Source organism: Pseudopipra pipra, chromosome 2 (genome assembly GCF_036250125.1).
Source record: "Pseudopipra pipra isolate bDixPip1 chromosome 2, bDixPip1.hap1, whole genome shotgun sequence".
Classification (NCBI taxonomy): domain Eukaryota; kingdom Metazoa; phylum Chordata; class Aves; order Passeriformes; family Pipridae; genus Pseudopipra; species Pseudopipra pipra.
In genome coordinates, this window is record NC_087550.1 from 116,470,615 (window position 1) to 116,494,008 (window position 23,394).

General features: G+C 45.0%; 1 protein-coding gene across 4 annotated transcripts in view; it reads left to right on the forward strand.

Annotated features, from left to right (window-relative positions):
- The window catches only part of ERG (ETS transcription factor ERG), a 149,115-nt gene that overhangs the window by 98,504 nt on the left and 27,217 nt on the right, over positions 1-23,394 (forward strand). For all 4 annotated transcript variants that reach the window (XM_064647049.1, XM_064647046.1, XM_064647047.1 and 1 more), the window contains one exon: positions 13,516-13,733. In XM_064647049.1, coding sequence (XP_064503119.1) covers positions 13,516-13,733 — 218 coding nt within the window. The remainder of the gene's footprint in view (positions 1-13,515; positions 13,734-23,394) is intronic.

Below are 23,394 nucleotides of genomic sequence, written 5' to 3' on the forward strand. Positions count from 1 at the left end.
ATGATCATCTGGTTTTCCCTTCTTGCCGAACAACATCTATCATTTGGCTTTATTTAGTCCATGCTTTCATTTTATTAGATTGCAGAGAAGCATAAATGGTGTCTGTTTACATTCCTTACTGATTCAACTTGAAATTATGACCAAGTATGGCTCGAGTAGTCTATAAAAAGATATGGTAGTTTCTGGCTCTCAGACATATAAAGGTGTTCCTGGAAGCTCCAAACCCAGAGCACAAATCAGTTGGACTCCTCGACGATTTTGAAACCTCAAATCCTTTGAAATAGTTGGCAACTTGCCTGTTGCATATTTACAGTTACACAACTCACAGCTCTTCCCCACTGTGACTTCTAAAAGTTCCTCCTTCCTTTTTTCTTGAAGTCCCTTGGCAGCATCAAAACAGCTTCACTCCTTCCCTCTGTCCCTTCCCCCCTTCCCCTTCAGCCTTCCTCCCCTCCAACTCTCCCTCTCCTTGGTATGGCACATTGTTCTGGGGAAATGGGTTGTTTTGAGTTCACACTTTGTTTTCCTGCTGTTTTTCTGGGAAGCTGGACGTGGCACAAAAGATATGGGAACAGCTTGTAGGAAATGGGTTTGTTTGGGGAAACAATAAAAGAGAAACAGCCTGCAGACCTCTCTACCTCTCCTGTGTGTTTGAAGGCCTAGATTACAGTATATAAAGACATTTTGGGGGTCGTTTTTCAATACACTCCAAAGGAAAGTAAATCAAAATATTTTCTTTCAGCAGGTCTTAAGCTTTGCATCCTCCCAACTTCATTTCCTACAGTAATGTGTGTTAGACACTTGGCCTTATTAGTGAGGTGTGGGGGAAAGCATCTTAATGGTTTCTATTGCTATGGTAAATGCAGATCTCACAATTTTGGGCTTGAGATTCTCTTTATTTGCATTGACTTTCCCAGCTCGCTTTTCATCAATGGCAACAGATGATCTTTTATGTCCTTCCGGAGTTAATGTTGATACCATTGCAAAACAGAGTCAACACCAGAGCTGCAGGGCCTGGTTTTTGAGGGATAACTCTGGTAATCAGCAGTTTGGAAGAAATATTGCCACGGGGAAAAGCTGCAGGATTGTTCTTGCTGCCACATCAAAGATATCAACATGTGCATTTTCCTTTTCTTCTTCACATGTAAAGTTAAAAACAGGCCACAACCTGTTTCTGCTGTGGCTGAGTTTCAGCAGAGAGAAGGGTCACAGAGCCACAAGTTCATAGAAGTGTAGAATGGTTTGAGGTGAAAGTTGAAATTCGTGAGGCAGATCTCCTAAAAAAGGGAGAAAAGAATGAAACAATTGAAAATTTTCTGAAGTTACTGCTTATATTTTGTAAGTTTGGATTGGAGATTTTATTTAGAAATTTGTTGCTTAAATAAAGTAATAGGAACTCAGTTTAAAAGCAAAACCACATTTGGATTATTTTTTTTTTTTTACTGTCATAAAGCAAATGGGTTTTTTGTGTTATGTGAAGGTTTCCTGTTGGGATAGTTCTGTTTTGATTTATCTGGGGAGAAACAAAGAACATTCACTCCAACCTTTGTCAATCATGGGTATGAAACAACGTTTTTCTTCCAATCCATTGCTCTGGCTACTTCTTTAACTGCAATATGTCAAAACCCATCCCAATCTCTTTGATCTCATGGTTAATGTCTGAGCTAAAACAACTCCTTATTTTTACTGGTTCAGCAGAGCAGGTTAAATATCCTTAAACAAAAGCAGACACTTTATTGCTATTTTATGAGCAGTCTCATGTGTTGCTCTTTGCACCCCCAGAAATTACTTAATACTGTGACATTCAACCCTGTAGTAATTTCATTAGTCATGTTTTGTGGCAGATGGCTAAAATAACGTGTGCAGAAGTATGAATCAAGATATTCCTTATAAACAATTATAGGAAAGTATGCTGGGCTATACACTGGAAAGGTTATCGTGACAGGAAGTCATTTTTTACATACACAGTGGGCATATTTGGAAAGTTCATTCTGAATTTAGAAAGATTACCCATCCAAGCAAGATTCCATATGCTTGTAAAATGGGGAATACCATGAGAAGCATATAATACTGTGTATGTATATAGTCAGTGTATACATGGAGGATCCAGAATAAAAGGTGTCTGAGGAAAAGGAAGGGACAATAATGTAAACACAAGATTTTCTGCTCCAGTGTTGTGGAGAAAGGGGGAGCACTGTTAAGGTAGGGAATGTTTTGAACAGCAATAGAAATTTGCCTTTTAATTCCAGTTATTTAACATGGGGTAGTCAGTACAAAATATAGAATCATAGAGTGGTTTATGTTGAAAGGGACCTTAAAGATCATCATCCAGGCCAACTTCCACAATCCCAGGTTGCTCCAAGCCTCATCCAGCCTGGCCTTGGACACTTCCAGGGATCCAGGGGCAGCCACAGCTTCTCTGGGCAGCCTGGGCCAGGGCCTCACCACCCTCACAAGGGAGAATTACATCAAGACAAATACATTTGGAAGTGAATAAAGACATCCATATAAATAAAGATGGAGCAGCATTTGCCAAAAGATCAAGCAAGGAAAATAATAAGTGCTGAGTGTGGCAAGTGCTCTCTAAATGGGAAGGTGAGGGTTTTAAATATGCATGGAGGTGAACACAGGGGAGAATCTGAGACCTGGCCAGCCTGGTGCAGCAGGCAGGAGGATCTCCAGCTCTAAGGAGTCCCTGAGGAGGAGCCTGAGCTGCAGGACAGCAGCTCTGCAGATGCCCAAGAGCACATCCCACTCCCTCTCCCTGGGCCGATTCCCGTTCCTGGCTGCTGGGTGGATGCAGCAGATAACCCACCCCGTGGGCAACCTGTGGTTCTCCTGTGATTTCTTTGGGTTAGCTAATATTTGGAGCTAAAATTCCCCTGGGATTGCAGTCTTTCCAAGCAGAAGGTGAGTGATCCACTCATCCTGCTTGTGTGTGCACGTGCCCAACCACCACACGCAGAGACACTGCAGGGAAGTGATGGGTCACTGAGAAGTTCAGTTGGTGGCCACCATCCAAGTGTTATTTCCCCTAATGCTGTCAGGCATTCATAAAAACCTAAGGGTCAGTGGAAAAGAAACTAACTTGGGTGCTGTTTTTCAGTTTTACCCTTAGTATTTAACTTTTTCATCGATATAATGACAGTAAAAATCTCTTCATTCCTTCCTGTATGTTTTTATTTTTAATCACTTTGCTGGTGAGCTTGTCCTTGATCCATAGTGTGCCCTAGATAAAAGTATTTTAATGCCTGAATTATTTTTACTTTAAAATTTGTTCAGAGATTGAGAGTGGGATTATCTAAAAATGTGTGTCTGTACATATACTTATGCATATATATATATATATAATGGGAATATGTAATTAAATATAAAAATATATAAGTGGTGGGTCAACCCACCACAGTGAACAAATATTAAACTAAGTATAAATGTACTGTACAATCTTTTTGTAGTTTTTGCTTGCATGGTAGGAAAAAAGAGTTGCAAATGTTACCACCTGGTGATAACACTGCAAAAAGCTTTTGAATAATGCTAAAAAAAAATGTTAAAAATGTTCTCAATAGAGTTTCCAAACCCAATATACCAGGGTTTGTTACTGGGTAAGGCAAAGCCTCTAATTCTGGACAGGAGACTAACTGGGATTAACACACAGTAATTCTTGAAGACAACCCAGCTGAACATCTGGGGCTACCCAAGATGCAAAAGATTGTAAGAGGAGACACAGAAAGGATAGGATGGTCTTGAATGAGATCAATATCTTGTTTTGGGCAACTGTTTTGTTCCCAAGAGTCTTTCCCCGATATCATTTTGATCTATCAACTAAAGTTCACAGCAGGTGTGGTTGTGCACCCTCAGTTCCCTCCACTTGGGCTCTGGGCCACTTTACAAACCTGCCACCTGTTTTGCCAAACAAATCTTTGCTTGAAAGATTGCTGGAAAAACACTCAGATGTTTATATTTTTCAACAAAGTAGAAGGTTGGCTGCTCCTTCAGATTGATGTAGGCCTATACTAGAAAAACAACAGGCTTGCCCTGGGCTGAGACAGAAATTCAGGTTTTATATCCAAGTTTTCCCAATTTTCCAGGCATTGTGAAGCCCTAGAAGTTAACAGCCAAGCATGGAGGAGGAAAAAAACTTCAAGCTTTCAAAGTCCTCCATAATTGACAATACTCTCAAGATGAAAAGGAAGAAAAGTCTATTGTATTGACTGAGAAAAATAGTCATTCAGACTTCGGTGTTAAGAGCTCTTTACGTGGATGGAAGTGCTAAAATAAGCATACAAAGCTACAATTTCTTTAAAAATGCTCATACAATATACAATCTGCAGGATATTTTGTATTGTTTTGAGCACTGGGGATGGAAGGGTTGACATAATCATTCAGGAATATGCATTTTGATCATTGTGCTGCTCCAACCCTGCAGCCACCTCTTCGTCCAGCTGACGGTGCACTTGATAAAACCTGGTGTTGCTTCAGTGTTTGAGTAATTTGCCAACACTCTGCTGATGCAGAAGGAGAATTCTGAGGTGCAGGTGCAGTTCTTTGGTGGTTTTGCATGGACAGAGCTGATTCCAAGCAGCTTGAAGTCGCCTGGGCATTGAAATTCAAGCAGGTGCAGGGTGGAGGGTTTCATTGCTGCATTTGTACCAGCCCGCTGGGCTGCTTTGACAGTGTGCAGGGCGTGTGACATCCACAAAAGAGTTCCCTACTTCCATTTGTTAACTCCTGGTTTGGTGTCAAGCTATTAATTTGCATTTTACTGCCAGATAAAGGCTGCAGATGAAACAATTCGTTGTGAGATGGCAGCTCTTTAAATCAGATGTTTCCTGACCTCTGGAAGTTGCTCTGCTTGGTGTGATAATCTCAGTGTGTGAGATTCAGGGTAATGCCCAATAGGGCACAGAGCTCAGCATAATGGAGATATGTTTGCTAAACCAAGACCCTTTTTTAGCAATTCTTAACCAAAGTTTCCCCACCTGCAACAGTGGAATGGTGATTTTTTATTTTATAAAGCATTGAAGAGACCTGGATTTGAATGCCTTATGCTACAAATATTACCTTGTGATAATAGGACATGTCAGAAATAGCCTGGGCAAAAATAGGGTTAGTCAACATTTCAGGAATGATGGTTTATATATTAAAAGTTGTGATAAAGCAGCACAGTTTACATTTGAATTTATAATATTTCAGAATTTGTTCATCAAGGCACAAATTTTAAGCCTTTGGGCTTAGCCATGAGGCCTCTGTTCACGTTCCTGGTGAAGTCAGGAGAAGGGTTTACCCTGCAGGATAAGGCCTCAGACATCTGCTATTGTTTCCCAGAAACGAGCCTTGCCCGAAATTTCATAACATCAGGTTTGATGGATGCTTGATTATTCCTTTTTTCAAGTGGCACTCCAAACATCCTTGTGTTTTCCTCAGCAAGAGGTGAAATGGCTGATAAGGGGCAGCACCAGGCCTGTGTTTGGGTTAACAGGGACCATCCAAGTGCTCCCTGCAAAGAGGTGGGGGATGTTCGCTGAGCTGGCAATCAGGTTCTCATGGGTGGAGGTGAGGACAACATCTGTCTTTCCTATCTTGTACTTGCCAAGGCTTTTTGTTGTTCCTGAACTCTCTCATGAATAGAATATGTGGATTTTTGTCTGATCTAATGAATCCAAGGCTCGGAGATTTAGAAGGAAAACATATTCCAGATGTGTATTGCAATTCCTGACTCAGGTGACTGCATTTTGAGCAGTAACCTTTTCCAGTATGTTCCACACACCGTATTGAATATCCTCCTCTTGCAAATGGTCAGGAGAGAGTTGTATGAGCACAGTGATTAATACGCCCCAGCAAGGCTAAAACATCAATCATTTGTCTTTTATTCCACCGATTCCTGCTGGATGCCATGAATCCAAGGCTCAAAAGGCTTGGCTTTAAAGCAGGGCTGCAAATTTAGGCTGGAAGCTCTTTAAGCAGCTCAGCCACAGCTTGTTCCATCGTGCAGTGGTGCCTGTTGCAGACGTGAGCAGGGTTTCAGGCTGGAAGGCTGCCCGCTGCTCTGAGAGGTTCTGGTGTCCAGCCTCGCGTGTGCTCGCTGTTCCAGCATGGAAATGACATTCCTGGCCTGTTTGGAATTAGGCTTTCGCTCCAGATAAACAGTTCCTAGAGCATCAGGAGATGCAGCCTGAGGAAGAACAGAGAGTAGCAAGCAGGCTTGGTCAAGGTGTGCACTGTGTGCTCTCCTCCATGCTGTCACCTGTTCCTTCTCTCAGTAACAGTCGTCTGTAATTCCATTTAAACAACCTCAGCAACAAATGTCATCGAGTATACAAAGGATAATGAGTGCAAAAAAGCATGGAAACGCTTACAGGCCTAATTGCATGGTCTTAATCAGAACAATCTTCCCTCAGAAAAAAACAGGTCCTCTCCAAATGTGTTTATTAGAAAGCTGTAACATCTGCGGAACACACGCCAGCGCGTTACAATCCGTCCTTTTAATAAACAGTTGGGTGAAAGTTTTCTTATAGCAGCTTTTGGTCTAATTTAAGATGAAAATAAGCCTCAGGATGTCAGAATTCTTTGCGGAACGGAGAATTAATTTCTCTGACCGACCGTAGACGTGCGAGAAGTGATGGGAAACAGCCCGTGTCTGAACTTGTGGCTGCGTGGAGCTCTGAGCTTGTGCTTGTTTACTATGAAATTCAGATTAGGGAAGAAGTAAAAGTTGTTTACGTTAATGAGGAGAAATATTAAAAAACCGTGTGTCAAAAGTGGACACATGGCAAAGCTAATTAAAAGTTTTTAATTGCAGCTGTTGCAAGTCAAGGGTAACAGGTTCATTTGGAGTCCTGAGTGCTGACTCTCCAAGCAAATAAGTTCATTTTTGCATCTGTACCATCTCAATGCACAACCAGAGTCATTGCTGCATTTTTGTCTCTTCATGCATCCTCCTCTTGATGTGCACTTCTTGCCCAGTATCCTGCTGGTTTGTGGACAGTGTTTCTCATCATACTGGTGTGATATTGGCTGCTCAGATTTTGACAGTGTTGCCCAGTAAGTTCTTGACTTTGAAAGTTCTTGAAGCATTTTTTTTTTTGTCTTGAGCAGGAAATCACTTGGTAGATTTTGGATAGACAAGAGGGCTAAAAAAGGTCTAATAAACCTTTTCTTTTACGGGGATCGAGCAGTAAGCCATGGAAAAATCTGAAAGAATGAAGAAAAAACAGAGCTGAATATTTTGAGATCATAAAATCATAGAGTCACAGAGTGGTTTGAATTGGAAGGGACCTTAAAGATCATCTAGTTCCAACCCCCTGCCATGGGAAGGGACAACTTCCCATGGGCAGGGACAACTTCCACGGGAAAGGACACCTTCCACAGGCAGGGACACCTTCCACTAGCCCAGGTTGCTCCAAGCCCCGTCCAACCTGGCCTTGGACACTTCCAGGGATCCAGGGGCAGCCACAGCTTCTCTGGGCACCCTGTGCCAGGGCCTCTCCACCCTCACAACCAAGAATTTCTTCCTAATGTAAACTCAGTTTAAAACATTGCCCATGAAAAAAAAAAAAAAGCCCAACAGTTTTCAATTTAAAACCACTGCCCTTTCTAACCCTTGGGTTAGAATGGCCTCCAAAGTATTTTAACATCCTGCTGCTGTATTTTTCCCCAAGATCCCTCTGCACAAGCAAATTATGCTGCACAACCCCACACCTTATTGCCTTTTTTAGCCATTTCTTAATTTTGATCAAGCTTTAGTAAAAAAAGTCTTTGTCCTTAGTTCCTGACATTGCAGTTAAAGGACAGGGCAGCTTGCATATACTTCTCGTGATGGGAACTACTTCAATCACATTTCCTGTAACTTCTTGCTTCCAGGCCAAGTAATCTTGCATTTGATTAAGTAAACACCTTTGTCCTAATGACTTTATGCCTACTTTAAAGGCGTTGCTGTACCTATTGTTCTACAAATTTGTCAGTCTGTTATTCTTTTTCTATTTTAAAAAACTTATCAGCGAAGCATAAGTCAAAACCAAAGAGAGAAATCATTTTGTTCTTTTATCATTAGTACAGAAAGTCCAAGGGAGAAGCCAGGTTTTGCATGGATTATAAAATAAAAGTCTTGATGAAGGAACAGGGGATTTTTTTGTTTGTTTGTCTTGCTGGTGATGTCATGAGAGGAAAAGGAAGATGAAATAAAGAAAATTTGTGTTCAGTGTTGGCCTCAGATGCCAACAACTCTGCTTCACAGATTTGCATGAATTACCTTTCTCACCTGCTGGCATAAAACTGCATGTGTTGCTTTCTTCATATCACTTTAGGCAGTGGTTACTAGAAATGAAAGGTTTTGTTTCTGAGCTGTCCTGAGAACATGTTATTGCCATGTGAAATCCAGGAAAATGATCCAATCACTACTAAAATGTTGTTACAGAGATGCATAACTTGTCAAAAATGAAAGAACCCTATAATGCATCTCTTTGGTAATGTTAATGTTTACGTTGTTTTATCCCACTTGTGGCTTGATGTTGCCAAACTGCCCCAGAAACAGCATTAATATGGATGAGAAAAAAAGGATTAAGATGTGAATGAGTAATGAAAAGCCTTTACTAGAAATAGAACTGGCATCCATATGTAATAAAACCTTGCCAAACATTGTCAGTGTTAATAGTTTTGTTTACATTTCTACGTGGCCAGGCCATGCCGCTGTTTTTCATGATTGTGAATTCTGACAATTTTTATATTCTGTTTGGTCCAGGAGCTTTTGCATGTGCAATTAGAGCAGAAAACACAGTTCTAAGTCCCTGTATTCAAGGAAGAAATACCCACAGCTGCTTTCTCTGAGCTGTTTCAGTGCAGCAGTTTGCTGTTAGAACCTTCCTTTCAGAGCTCACGTTTGAAGATCCAAAATTATGCCACTTGTCAGCCACTCCTGCAGAGCTGAGAAATGCTTTGTATTTCTTGATGCTGTTTCTATGCTTTCCCACAGGATGAGTTTCACATGAGGTTATATCAGGTTGTTTTGAGTTCTGATTGTTCAGCATCACTGTGTCTTGCAGGGTCAGTGGACTCAGAAAAGCCTGGGTCAGAAATCCTCACCTTTTAAGTAGACAGGCTGGGAGGGCTGGGGCTGTTCATCCTGGAGAAGAGAAGGCTCCAGGGAAACCTTAGAGCACCTTCCAGTGCCTAAACGGGCTACAAGAAGGTTGGAAAAGGACTTTTCAAAAGGGCATGGAGTGATAGGACAAAAGAGAATGACCTTAAGCTGAAGGAGGGCAGGGTTAGACTGGATATTAGGAAGAAATTCTTCCCTGTGCGGGTGGTGAGGCCCTAGCACAGGTTGCCCAGAGAAGTTGTGGCTGCCCCTGGATCCCTGGAAGTGTCCAAGGCCAGGTTGGATGGGGCTTGGAGCAAGCTGGTCTAGTGGAAGGTGTCCCTGCCCATGGCAGGGGGTTGGAACGAGATGATCTTCAAGGTCCCTTCCAACCCAAACCATTCAGTGATTCTGTAATTTGAGATCACTGAGAGGAAGAAAGGCAGCAATTGCAATCCTGGACACACAACTCCCATCCCTGAGTTGCAGAGGACTTTTTTCCCTCTGTGTGAGGTAACACAAGGACCACAAATATCATCTGTAGTGGTTGCTGGTACGTTGACATCAATGGTCCAGGTTGCGTTTGGAGGAGAGGACAGTCAGTGTGACTGCCTGAGTCCTGGCTCACAGGAGAAGAGATGTTAAACATATTTTCCATATTTCTCACTCTGAAATCTCAATCTCATTTAGGTGTGAGAAGAGAGAAAAGGTGGTTAAAGAGGAAGTAAGGCTAATCCCAGCTTAGACCACGTTCTTTAGTTATGCTGACTCCTCAACATTTTTTAAAGGCTTATTAGCTGGCCAGTTCAGCTTTTATAGTGTGCTCAAGGGAGGGGGGGGATACGTGTCCTACTGTCCTTAAAAATGGCACAGCAAAGATCAGTGAGGACTTGGAGTGAAATGTCAGAGCTACTCACTGTTATAGTGTGCACATTAATGAGGCTTCCACATGAGGACCAACCCAAGAGCACACAAAGCTGGCAGGAACTCAGTTATTCCTCCAGAGCCTTCACAGCCCTGTCAGCGAGCACTGACTGATAAGGATGGAGTACAGATGAGTGCTATTAAACCAGAACAAAACCCCAGCAAGCACACTGAGCTTTCTTTGTCTGTGAATAACCAGGAATTTTTCCTCTGAAATGTCTTAAAAGTTTAAGCCCGTCCCTTGGGTTTGTTTATGTGTGTCTTGTTTTTGCCATAGTTGTAGGTATTTGCACAGCATTTAGTAATTGGGCTCATATTTCCAGCATTTTCTGTCCTCCTCGGGAAGTTAAAATGTGTGGACTTTCCCTCTTTTTGCAGCATAATAGGCATCCATAGCACAAGAAATATTTGTGGTCATTAGAAATACCAATAATTAGAAAACCCATATTTTTTTGTGTGTGTTTACATTTATACTTACCCTAAGTATTCATTAATTTTTATCAGGTGCACTCCTCTTTAATAGGAAGCAGAATTCGCTTTGTTTCACTTGTGTGTGGGAGAATGAGAAATGTATTATATAGTGTCTGATGCTTGTTTTGAAAAGTATTAATAAATGGCTTAGAAAGTAAAGTAATACTCTGTTATATTTGCAATCTTGTATTTGCTTTCTCCTGTATAATTCGTATTTTCATGTATTTGCTGGCGCTCCCTCTTCCAAAATTAACTTTTTGTTAGGTGTTTTTTGGCTCATGTGTTTGCTCTACAGTGGGGCAGAAAAGAGGAAAGTGTGGATTAGATAGTTTGAAGTGTGGGATGCATTGTGACCACCTGGCCAGGCTGTGTTTATGAATATATATATTTAATTTTGGTTGGGTTTTTTTTCATGAAAACTCTGATAGACTGCTGAGAAGGAACTTCTTATTTTCTTTCCAGTATTACATTTTCTTTCTCTAGTTCTTGTGATATGATCCCTGCTACTTTCCTACCCAAGCACATCAAGCTCCCTGCTGTCTCTCAGCACAGTGTAGCCAGGGAGGAATCTTTGGGGGAGCGAGGGACCAGCAGCCACCTCCTCCCACCTCTTGGTCTGCAGAAATTTCCCAGAAATGGCTCATCAGAAAAGCTTCAGACCACCAACAGCAGAGGTTTCTGGCAGATCAGAGACCCAGAGGAGCACGGGAGGCATGGCAAAAAGGAGAGAGGTGTTATTCTGGCATCCTTTTTGTCTCACAGAACCACGTTTACATCACCAGAAACCCAAGAGGCATCAGTTTGGTAGTGGGGTGCAGATTGGTGGGTGTGTAGAGCAAGGAAGGAATTGGGGACTCAGTGGTGATACCTTGGTGGTGATCTTTGCACTCAAATGCCATCTGAAAATCAGCAATGAGATGGTGCAGATCACTGCCTGAACTTGGTGATTCAATCACAAGTCTCTCAGTGGCTTGGCTGCTTGAGATCCCATTCCCCAAGTTCAGATATTAAGGGAGGATCTCAATTTTCATGAGCAGTAAGAAGCAGAAAGCAATGTTTCCACCTTTACAGCTGCAGAGCAAAGTATGAATATTAACAGAGTGCACTCTGAGGGCTCACAAACCAGGTGGATAAAAGGAATGATAGAAACAGAACCACAGAATCACATCCTTGGTTGGAAGGGACCCACCAGGATCATCGAGTCCAACTCTTAGCCCCTCACAGGACACCCCCAAGAGTCACACCATGTGCCTTAAAATGAACAAGTACAACTGCTGATTTTTAGAGCAGCATGTGACTGCTGGAGCTTGTGCAGAGCCCTCTTCCAAGCAGGCAGAGAGGGTGGGAGCCTGCAGACAGCTGGAGGACTCCGTGTCTTTTCTGTCTCCCTTCTCCACCATCCTCTGCTGACAAGGCCACACGGTTTTATTGTCCTCCTGTGGGCCATCAGCAGCAGATCTGGCAGCAGCACAGCCCACACACGCTGCCTCGGGAGGGTGGGGTCGTTCACGGAGCACCCTGCCCCAAAATCTGGCTCGGGCTCCCCTCCTCACCCCCATCCTTGGCCCCTGCACCTCCAGCCACTGCCAGCTGGCCTCCTCCACGGCTGCTGTCATCTCATGGGCTGCACACTGAGCCTCCTCACCAGCCCAGGGCTGGGGTTTGTTCCCTGGCTGCTGGCAAGGGCCGTGTGGTGAGGAGGGAGGTGCTGGGCTGCACCCCCTGCTCCATCCCTGCCTTGCTGCCAGGCTGGGAGGAGGGAGTCTTGCTGTGCTTCCTGTTCATCTCACAGGATCACAGAATCATTTAGGCTGGAAAAGCCCTCCGAGATCACCAGGTCCAACCTGTGACCTTGTCAACCAGAGCACTGAGTGCCACGTCCAGTTGTTCTTGGACATCTCCAGGGATGGGAACTCCACCACCTCCCTGGGCAGCCCCTTCCAGTGTACACCCTCAAGCACCATGGTCACCCTAGGTAGACCCTGGAGAGGGGTGCTTTCCTTGGAAGGTTGCTTTTTAAGGGTGCCCCCTGAGCCTGTGCAATGCTGGGACAGCAGGAGTGTGGGAGCCTGGACCAGTTCTCATGGCCAGAGAGCCTCATCTCAGGCAGGATGTGTCCCCTCAGGAGTTTCAGCTCTTCCCACAGCTTCCTGATGGATGTGGTAGACTCACCACCAGCCCAAGCCTGGCCCAGGCATCACCAGGATAGCACAGGGAAGGAATTGGTGCCAGCATGGATGCATGGCACTGGGGATAGAGGATTACATTCCCTCCCTCTGGAGTCTGTCTGGTCCCCAACCAGAGGTGATGGCAGCAGCCCCATCACCGAGGGGCCTGGTGAGCCCTGCTGCCCTCGAAGGACATAACCACTGTGGTGAGGGAAAGGGGCTGGGGAAGCCCTTCCCACAGCTCCAGAGCAGGATGCCCAGCCAGGAAGGGTTGCCACGAGAGAGAGAGGAGTGGCTGGTGGGCACTGTGTCCTCTCAGGGCTGGGAGTGGGCATCTCTGCTGAAGCTGGTGGTGGATGCTGGCAGAAAGGGCAAGGTCCCTGGGTCAGAGGTTGTGCCCAGATGTCTCAGCTCCTGGTCCAGAGAGGACCTGGCCTGTGTCCCAGAGGAAGGAAGGGGAGCTCCCAGGGAGTCAGCAAGGCCTAGCTTTGGGTCACTCCTTCAGGGGCAGTTAAAGCAGTGGTTTGTCTGCACCCCTGGCAGACCTGGCCCTCTGCATCACTACCTGGGACTCCACAGACCTGGGCTCCATCCTGCCCTCTGCTCCCTCCCAGCTCCTGGCCACTGTTCCCGAGTGTTTGGTGCTGTGTGTTTGCCCATCAACTCAGTCACTCACTGGTGGGGCGAGTCTCCCCAGGGGAGAGCTGGCAACATGTCTGTTCCCAGGGGCCCTCACCTCCATCAGAACTCGTGGGCCTAAAAAGTAATAAACAAGTGATGACTTCACCTCCTTGTGCGAGGGACAAGCCCCTTTTCCTGGGGGAATATTGTAATACCTGCTCTGAAACGTGGTCCCGCTGACCCTTCTCCTGTTTGCAGGAAGCGTTATCAGTGGTGAGCGAAGACCAGTCCCTGTTCGAGTGTGCCTACGGATCACCCCACCTCGCCAAGACAGAGATGACGGCCTCCTCCTCCAGTGAATATGGGCAGACCTCAAAGATGAGCCCACGTGTCCCCCAGCAGGACTGGTTGTCACAGCCCCCGGCCAGAGTCACCATCAAGATGGAGTGTAACCCCAACCAGGTTAACGGGTCAAGGTAATGAGGCTCAAGAACCCTTTTTGTGGGGTGGGTGTAGCTCAGTTTTCTAAATCTGTGAATCTGACCCCATTTTAGATGCCCCAGGTGGCACCTGGCCACCAGCTGCCATCCCAGAAGGCTGCAGGTCTCCTCATCACACCGCCCAACCCTGTTCAGGTGTTAGGAGCTCTTAAAAGTTGCTACAGGCACAGTCTTCTCATGAGCTTGTGCAAGACTTCTGTGTCTCCTCTGACTGGCTAATTTTCGGATGTGAACTTGCTTTGAAAGAGCACGTATTTGAAGTTAATAAAATGAGGGTTTGCTGTAGGCTGGAGCAGCACCGCTGATCCATCCAGGGCGTGGGGTGTGTGATCTAACACTCAGTGGAAGTTGTCAAATGCAGTAATTTGGGCAGTTGCCTTTGCTCTAAAAATAACCAGAGAAGCACAGGGAAAAAAGAAAAATAAATCTTGTAATGGCAGGGGGAGTAAACTCTTGATCTTTGCTTTTATATTTACTGTAAACACAGTGCCAAAAAGTGGAGTTGTATTTAAGAATTCATGCTGAAGAAACAACATGTATGGAGGGAGGGAGGGGAGTAGGAAGGAACAGGAAAAGAAATTACTCAGCTCAGCTGGCAGTATCCACAGTGTGTCTGTGAATTAACTGTTGCTTCAGGACTTCTTTTATGAATGTCACTATGAAAGAGAATTGTATTGATTAGGCTGAAGGAGTAATACAGTGAATTTCTGGGTGTCAATTAGCAGCTTCCCCAAGCTTAGGAGCACTCTCTGGGCCATCTGAAAAAACACAATGGAGATTTTTTTTTTTTTTCAAGGAAACTATCCAAACAAGAGTTTTCCTGTTTAAAATGCCTCACTGTCGAAACAGTTTTCCTTTGGTGTTGCTGAAGGGCAAAGGTCCAGAGAGTCAGTTGCTCACAACTGGTGGTGATGTACCAGTGAGGGCTGTGCTTCACATCTCTCTGTCACCAACAGCTGCGTTCTCATCTCATCTCCCAGCACCACTTGTTTGGAAAAACCTCAGCCACGGGCTCTGTGGTCACTGTTCACACTTGCTGTGTTGATGGGCAAAGTGGTTTGGCAGCTTATCACACCTCTTCACTGGTAAAAATGGAAGTTGTGCTGAAGCCAAATCAGAATTTCCAGTGAATAGTCAAAGATTTGAGATACGTGGAAATAAACGGTGAGCTGAAGTTTTAAAGAATTAGAGGAAGTGTTCTTGTAAACCTGCTTATTCAGAATTTCAAGTGTCTTTATCAGTGTCTTTTTTTTTTTATGCTAAGCAAATGCACAATCACAAATGGACTATTGATTCAAAACCAGTCTTACCTGCTTCCTAAAATTGCCTCTTAAATATTTGTGTAAGCAAACTGATCCCAGTTTTCCTTAGTGTAAATTCCATAAAGTGCATCAGAGCAGATAATTGGCGTTGATTGTTACTGAGATTAGTGGTAATAATTTGTGATTAGTGGTAATAATTTGTAATTAGTGGTAATAATTTGTAACTAATGTCAGTCATAGAGAGACTCCTGCTTTGACATATCCCAGATCTTAAAGAAGAGTTGAGATGGCACAGATCCATTTGGAGTTGTTGGACAATCACATTTTAAAAGCAGTCAAGCCAGAATCCTGAATTTGCTGTCTGGGATTCCTGAAATGCATAACTAGACTGAATATTAGAGCTCAGTTTGTGCATCACAGGAATTTGGCTGTTGCTGATATGATGTCAAGGACAAAACCGTGGGCAGCAATACCACCTTTTATTAACTGAAACCTTGTCCTGCCTAGTCCTTGTTAGCAACCCTGGTAAGGATTATAGTTTGATTTAAGAGGTCAGGACCCCTACCAAACCCAAAATGTGTGCCCAGAGTCAGATCAGTTAAACTGAGTCTCAGGCAAACCCACATAACCTGTGGGTGAGGGCTCGGTGTGGAAAACCTGTTGTCCCACACCAGCATCCTCAAACTAGTAGGGACTGGTAGGAGCCCTGATTTGGGAACAGACATCTCCAGGCACTAAATCCTCTGACTCCTGCAGGGACTTGCCTGGTCCAGGGAGAGCCAGGTACCCTGAGACACCCTGATTTAGGGCAAGGTAGGCTCACATTCAGCCTGTTTTACAGCCTGAAGGCTTGGGGGCATGTGCTTGGGTTGGGGTGGAGGTTTGCTGCCCATATCTCCCCATTTTAAGTGTTTTCACCTTCTGTATGTGAGCTCAAAATACTTCCCAGGGATGGATAAGCATTCAGAAACCCTGAATTAAACAGGCTGTTTGGATTTATCTGCATAATGTCTACCAATGTAGTGCAGTGTCACATTATAAGAAAGAGATGAAGCTGTTAGAGAGCATCCAAAGGAGGCTGTGAAGATGATGGAGGGTTCAGAGGGGCCAGACAAGATGCAGCTGAGGGCACTTGGCTTGTCCAGCTGGAGCAGAGGAGACTGAGGGCAGAGCTCATCAGGGTCTGCAGCTCCTCCAGGGAGCAGAGGGGCAGCTCTGACCTCTGCTCCCTGGAAGCAGGGACAGGACCCAGGGAAGGGCTGGAGCTGGGACAGGGCAGGCTCAGGGTGGATCTCAGGACAAGGTTCTTCCCCCAGAGGGTGGTAGGCACTGACCAGGCTCCCCAGGGCAGTGGGCACAGCCCCAAGGCTGCCAGAGCTCCAGGAGGGTTTGGACAACACTCGCAGGGGCAGGGGGGATTGTTGGGGTGTCCTGGGCAGGGCCAGGGCTTGGACTGGATGATCCTTGAGGGTTCCTCCCAACTCAAAATATTCTATGATTCTGTAATTCCCTTTCCTTTATGCTATTTTCTGTTAGTGTGTTGAATCACTCAGGGTGATACTCTGGTTCCCTGCAGAGCCAGCAGACAGGAGCAGCTGCTGGTTTCAGCTGCCAGAATTGCCCTTTGTGGACAGGGCTGTCTGCCTTTCCTGCAGAGGTGTCTGCACTATCTGTATAAAATACCTGTGCATGTGGAGAGGGGCTCTTCATCAGGATCTGGAGTGACAGGACAAGGGGAAATGGCTTCACACTGAAAGACAGCAGGGTGAGATCAGATATTAGGAAGAAATTCTTCCCTGTGAGGGTGGTGAGGCCCTGGCACAGGTTGCCCAGAGAAGCTGTGGCTGCCCCTGAATCCCTGCAAGTGCCAAGGCCAGGTTGGACAGGGCTTGGAGCAACCTGGGCTAGTGGAAGGTGTCCCTGCCCATGGCAGAGGGGTGGAATGGGATAATCTTTAAGGTGCCTTCCAACCCAAACCATTCTATGTTTCTGTGATTTGCACTGTGGCAAGCAGAACAGGCATCTACTTCTGCAAGGATGTATAATCTGAACACTGGGGAATTGTCTTTAAGAGAAACTTCTTCACTTAGTCATGGGGCATAATTTTGATTCAGACCTTTCCAGCAGAACTGTTGTTACAGAGATGAGACACCCCAGGAGTTTCCAAGGAACCCCAGGACACACTTTTGCACCACCCTGATCACGTTTACCACCACTGCAGAAGTAAAGAGATGAAAAGAAGCAATTTTATGTGTCTCCTCTCTAAAAATAAATAGCATTAGATCTACCTACTCCATCATTTGGAGTTCAGTGCAAATCAGCTGAGCAGCACATGAAGAATAGGTTCTTAATTTTGCTCTGAACAGCATCACTCAGAGGTTTTTAATGTGGCCACCACTGGGAAATGAAGAGCTCAGCAGTGGCTCTGGAAGAGGTTGTACAAGTTACTGCTCTGAACTGCAGAATGGTTTTGCTCAGAACATTGATTTCCAAAAGAAAATATAATGGGATGCAATGTAATTCTTTCTATATTGAATTAAAAATAACCTGCAACCCTGAAAGCAGGGTTTTGTTTATTAATCTTGGATTTGACAGCCTCCCCTGTTGAAAGAGCTCCTACCTGGGACAAAGAAATTTCATACTTCACTACAGTTCCTAAGACACGACACTTGCTGAAAAAGAAACAAAAAAATTCGCTTACAAGCTACCAAAAAAGAAAAAGATTAACAGAACAACAACAACAACAAAATTGTGTACATATATATGTTTATACTATGCACAAAAATAATAAAAAATATTATTATAATCTAAAAAATAACATTTATTTCATCAAAGAACTATTATTTTATAAGGCCTAACTCGTGCCTGAAAAGATAGATCTTAAATAATACACTTTTAATGGAGAACTAGCACTGCCAAGTAACAAAAATAAAGGTGTTGTGGCACTTCTAAAACTCACATGCACGTGTGTATGTCATATGTAGGGTGTTATTACACTTTGGGGATTGGAATCTTCCTAGTATGTGAAATTCCAGCCAGTTTTAGGGAAAAAAACCCATGTGTATCAGATTGGTGGTACCCTGTGATTCTGTAGGTGTCAAGGTTTGAGATAGTCCCAAAATCCAATTCCCTAGTTCCATCCCCCCTCCCACATATCAACCCAATGTGAGATGGGCTTTTCCAGACAAAACACACCAGACTCGAAGTGGGGAAAGGGAATATATTACAATGACTGTACAAATAAATACCATATCACATTATACACATGATCACAAACTATCTCTACCATAACATATAGTATTTACAGTGGATCAGGTCTCCTCTCCCCTCCAAATAAAAGTCCAGGAGGGAAAGAAGGACAGATCCCTTCCAGTCCTTAAGCAGCAGGATCTTCTAATGCAGCAGGTTCTGTCTGTCTTCTCCACATGCAGCAGCTGATAGCTGGCTTTCTGCCAGCACTCAACGAGGGAGATATCCAACCTCCCCCGGCCCCATCGCCTCAACCGAGGGGTCTTCCGTGGACTTCGTAACCCCAGACAAGGTCGTATCACCACGTCATATCACGAAGACACAGGGGGGTCTTCGTGACTGTCTGGTATCTTCAGGAGACTCAGCTCCTTGCTTGCAGGGCTTTTGTGCCACTGCCTCTCAGGCTGCCACCGCGGCAGCAGTGCGAGGGGGGGGAGCCAAGGTCAACTCCCCCTGCATTCCATCTGGCCGTCCCGGTCCAGCTCCGGGACGCTCTGAGCTTCGCTTCTCAGCTTCTCTCTCTCTAGTGCTGCATACTCCAAGGCTCCTCTAAAATAGGAGTCCATGTCCCTCTTCTCCAAGAGGGTCTCCAAGGGAGTTTTGGGGGATCTGGTACAGTCTCTTACCCCAAACTCTGTCTCTCTGCTGCTCTCTTCTTCTCCTCCCTTTCCATGAGTCTTCTCTCCGGTGCTGCATGTTGTTTCTGCTGCTTCTTCAGTTCAGGTTCTTATCTCTGGCTCTCTGCCACCTTCTCCGACCAGTGTCAGCTGCTGCTCTGCGCCCATGGAGAGAACATCTCCCGTCTTAACTGCAGGCACCCAGCCCAGCTTTATGCTGTTCCAGGTCCCTGCAGCCCCCCAGCCAGGGGCTGGGAGGGGGCCAGAGGGCCCGAGGGGCTTAGAGCCCCTTCCTCGTGGCTCACAACATGGCCACCTCTTCTCAACAACCAAAATTACAACTCTTCTCTTCCGGTCTGGTTGTGATATGTTTACATTTCTGCAGGAGCGCCCATTGGGCAGAACTTCAAAACTTCCAGAGGTTTCCACCCCTTGGGGTCTACCACTTTTCAGCCTCTGGGGAAAACAAGGTCCAAACCACGACAACACTCCACCCCTCGCTCCTGCGAAATTGTCAACATATCACAACTTAAAAAAAACTCTAATCAACATGCAATCTTCAACAAACTAAAATATAACCAAAATCTCTCTACTACACATCAATAAAACATTATCACAAACTTAACTCTACTCTTAATACTTAACTTACATTACTATAGCCTTACACTTACTCTACAATGGTACAGTCTGTGTTTTGTCTGGAAAACTCTTTCTGCTACCACAAGCATCATGGCTCTTATCTCTTTCCCCTGATGGTTCGCAACCATCCTCTGCTACCATTTATGTCAAGGTTTGAGATAGTCCCAAAATCCAATTCCCTAGTTCCATCCCCCCTCCCACATATCAACCCAATGTGAGATGGGCTTTTCCAGACAAAACACACCAGACTCGAAGTGGGGAAAGGGAATATATTACAATGACTGTACAAATAAATACCATATCACATTATACACATGATCACAAACTATCTCTACCATAACATATAGTATTTACAGTGGATCAGGTCTCCTCTCCCCTCCAAATAAAAGTCCAGGAGGGAAAGAAGGACAGATCCCTTCCAGTCCTTAAGCAGCAGGATCTTCTAATGCAGCAGGTTCTGTCTGTCTTCTCCACATGCAGCAGCTGATAGCTGGCTTTCTGCCAGCACTCAACGAGGGAGATATCCAACCTCCCCCGGCCCCATCGCCTCAACCGAGGGGTCTTCCGTGGACTTCGTAACCCCAGACAAGGTCGTATCACCACGTCATATCACGAAGACACAGGGGGGTCTTCGTGACTGTCTGGTATCTTCAGGAGACTCAGCTCCTTGCTTGCAGGGCTTTTGTGCCACTGCCTCTCAGGCTGCCACCGCGGCAGCAGTGCGAGGGGGGGGAGCCAAGGTCAACTCCCCCTGCATTCCATCTGGCCGTCCCGGTCCAGCTCCGGGACGCTCTGAGCTTCTCAGCTTCTCTCTCTCTAGTGCTGCATACTCCAAGGCTCCTCTAAAATAGGAGTCCATGTCCCTCTTCTCCAAGAGGGTCTCCAAGGGAGTTTTGGGGGATCTGGTACAGTCTCTTACCCCAAACTCTGTCTCTCTGCTGCTCTCTTCTTCTCCTCCCTTTCCATGAGTCTTCTCTCCGGTGCTGCATGTTGTTTCTGCTGCTTCTTCAGTTCAGGTTCTTATCTCTGGCTCTCTGCCACCTTCTCCGACCAGTGTCAGCTGCTGCTCTGCGCCCATGGAGAGAACATCTCCCGTCTTAACTGCAGGCACCCAGCCCAGCTTTATGCTGTTCCAGGTCCCTGCAGCCCCCCAGCCAGGGGCTGGGAGGGGGCCAGAGGGCCCGAGGGGCTTAGAGCCCCTTCCTCGTGGCTCACAACATGGCCACCTCTTCTCAACAACCAAAATTACAACTCTTCTCTTCCGGTCTGGTTGTGATATGTTTACATTTCTGCAGGAGCGCCCATTGGGCAGAACTTCAAAACTTCCAGAGGTTTCCACCCCTTGGGGTCTACCACTTTTCAGCCTCTGGGGAAAACAAGGTCCAAACCACGACAGTAGGTCACTTTGCATTTTTCTTTTCTGCAGGAGGTTTCCCCACCCTGCTCTTTTGCAGTGCATAAATTTGTTGCCTTAAATGAAATGCTCAGTTGTTAAAAAAATACTTCCTATGTTGAAAATTAACACGTGCAGGAGCTGGAGGAGCTGGAGCGCTTGGAGCCCCTTTTCATTTTTAGTAAAGCTGTACCTGCTCTGTTTATACCCACTTTAAAATCTGGGTGGTCCCAAAGGAGTCTAAAATATGACACCACTTTACTGAGCCATGGAAGTGCTACCTGGAGGATCTCCAGAGTGTATCCTCTGGAATTGTCTTCCTGGGCACCTGGGTCTGAATAATTCAGTGTAAAGAGGATGCAGAGTAGGGTATGAGACCCCACAAAGGGGTGAGCAGGGAGGAGTTAAAATGGCAATATTTGCTGTCCAGCTCTCCCTTCTCACTTTATTTCCTGGCCATGTATTCTGTCATCTGGGAGAGGGTGTAAAATTTTAGGAGCACACTGAACCCTTTAGACATCCACAATTAAGTAGAAAACTGTACTCGTCTGGTAGGACTTTTCCCACATATACTTTACCTGTAATTGCCCTACATTAAACCTCAAAACATAACTGGCATTCCTGTGAATACCAAAAAAAAAATACCATTAGAGTAAAATTAAAGGGTTATTTTCAGAGGGATTAGCTACCCAGTTTTCTTTAACAATAACAGCATTTTTAGAGCTAAACCCACCAGAAAATACAGCCTGAGGGCCCACCTTAAATTAAATAAAGCCTGAAAAGTTTAAATTAAAGCTGTCATTTACCTTGCTGTTGTTGCATAAATAATGCAGATTGTCACAGGTGGTATCAAATTGAGTTTCTTTAAATATATTATGTAGGTACAGCCATTATATTTCTCCCAGGTACATAAATCTAATGAGACCTTTTGTGCCCCCATAGAGTCAGTCTTTCACCTGAATGTAATAATAGTGTTTCCTGCTATTTATTGCTCTTGAGTCAGACCAAAAGATTCACCCTGGTATAGGGTTTTATATATATATATGTATTTATATATATTTTATATATATTTATACATATATATAAATCTGTAGGTCGCATGTGCCACGCCGTTATTTATTGTTCTGTTTATCATTCTTTACATATTTTATCAAATTAAGCACGAGCAATTCTGCCACAATTCATGTTATGCATTTAGGGAGAAATCCACTCCTCTGAAAATGCTCTCAGGAGGACCTGGGTGCTTCTTAAACAACATTTAAATCCATGGATTGTCCAGCAATCTCAGAATACACTCACCCATGGGGCTCTACCGTGCCCAGGAGTGGGACTGTACAAAGGTAGCTTGGAATAACCACATTTACTGGTAGATAATCCGTTTTTATTTTAAGGCAGGCTGAAGTGAAACACAGAGTCTTATTCAGATTTCACTTACAGCGTGATGATTTCACTGAGGAGGTATTTTAAAAGTGAACTGCAGTGAAAGCACAGCAGAAGCTTTCCAACATCAGCTTGGCTGATCACAGGAGTTTTAAAGAAATGCCAGAAATAATTAGTTGCCCTTAAGGTTTAATAATGTGCAAAATGTTGATTTAAGTGCTACCAATTGTTGCTTGAAAACCATTTGAGGGTGAAATTATCACTTAATACATCTTTTGTACTGGCTCTTTTGGGGAAACACCATTTTTTCTTTGCCTGAATTTTCATCAAAGGGCCTCTGTACTGGCTGGGTTGAGCACATCTAACACACAGAAGGAGTTTTCAGAGCACAGGGTGACCTCGAGTTTTCTTGTTGGAGTTTTTTTTTAATTTTCCCCTTGATGTAAAGTCTTCTAAGGAGTAGCTATTTTGTGCTATCCAACCCAGCAAATCAGAATAGGCAGCGCTCGAGGTACCTTGCACAGTCTGGATGTGTGACAGCTGCTGTGCCTGGGCACGGAGGAGGGTGCAGTCATCCATGTGGAGCTCTGAATTCCCACCACAGCAGAACCATCCTGCTCCAGGCTGGTGGGATCTGCATCACATTCCAGCCTGTGGTTGGATACAGATGGACTAAGTTGGAGCATTTGCAAACCTTCATAGAATCCCCAAGTCAGAGAATTGTCAGGGGTGGAAGGGACCTCTGGACATCATCCAGTCCAACTCCCCTGCCAAGGCAGGGTCACCTGGAACAGGTGACACAGGAGCGTGTCCAGGTGGGTTTGGAATATCAAGAGCTTGAAGAAGCTTCAACATGAGGACGAACTTCTTTCCATGGAGGGTGAAGGGCACTGAAACAATTGCCCAGAGAAGGAGACTCCACACCCTCCCTGGGCTGCTGTTCCAGTGCTCTTCACCTTCCTGGGAAATAAGTTCTCCTTCATGTTGAGGTGGAACTTCATGTGTTTTAGTTTATGGCCATTGCTCCTCGTCCTGTCTCTGGGCACTGCCGAGAGGAGCCTGGCACCACCCTCCTGACACCCACCTTGCGAGTGTCC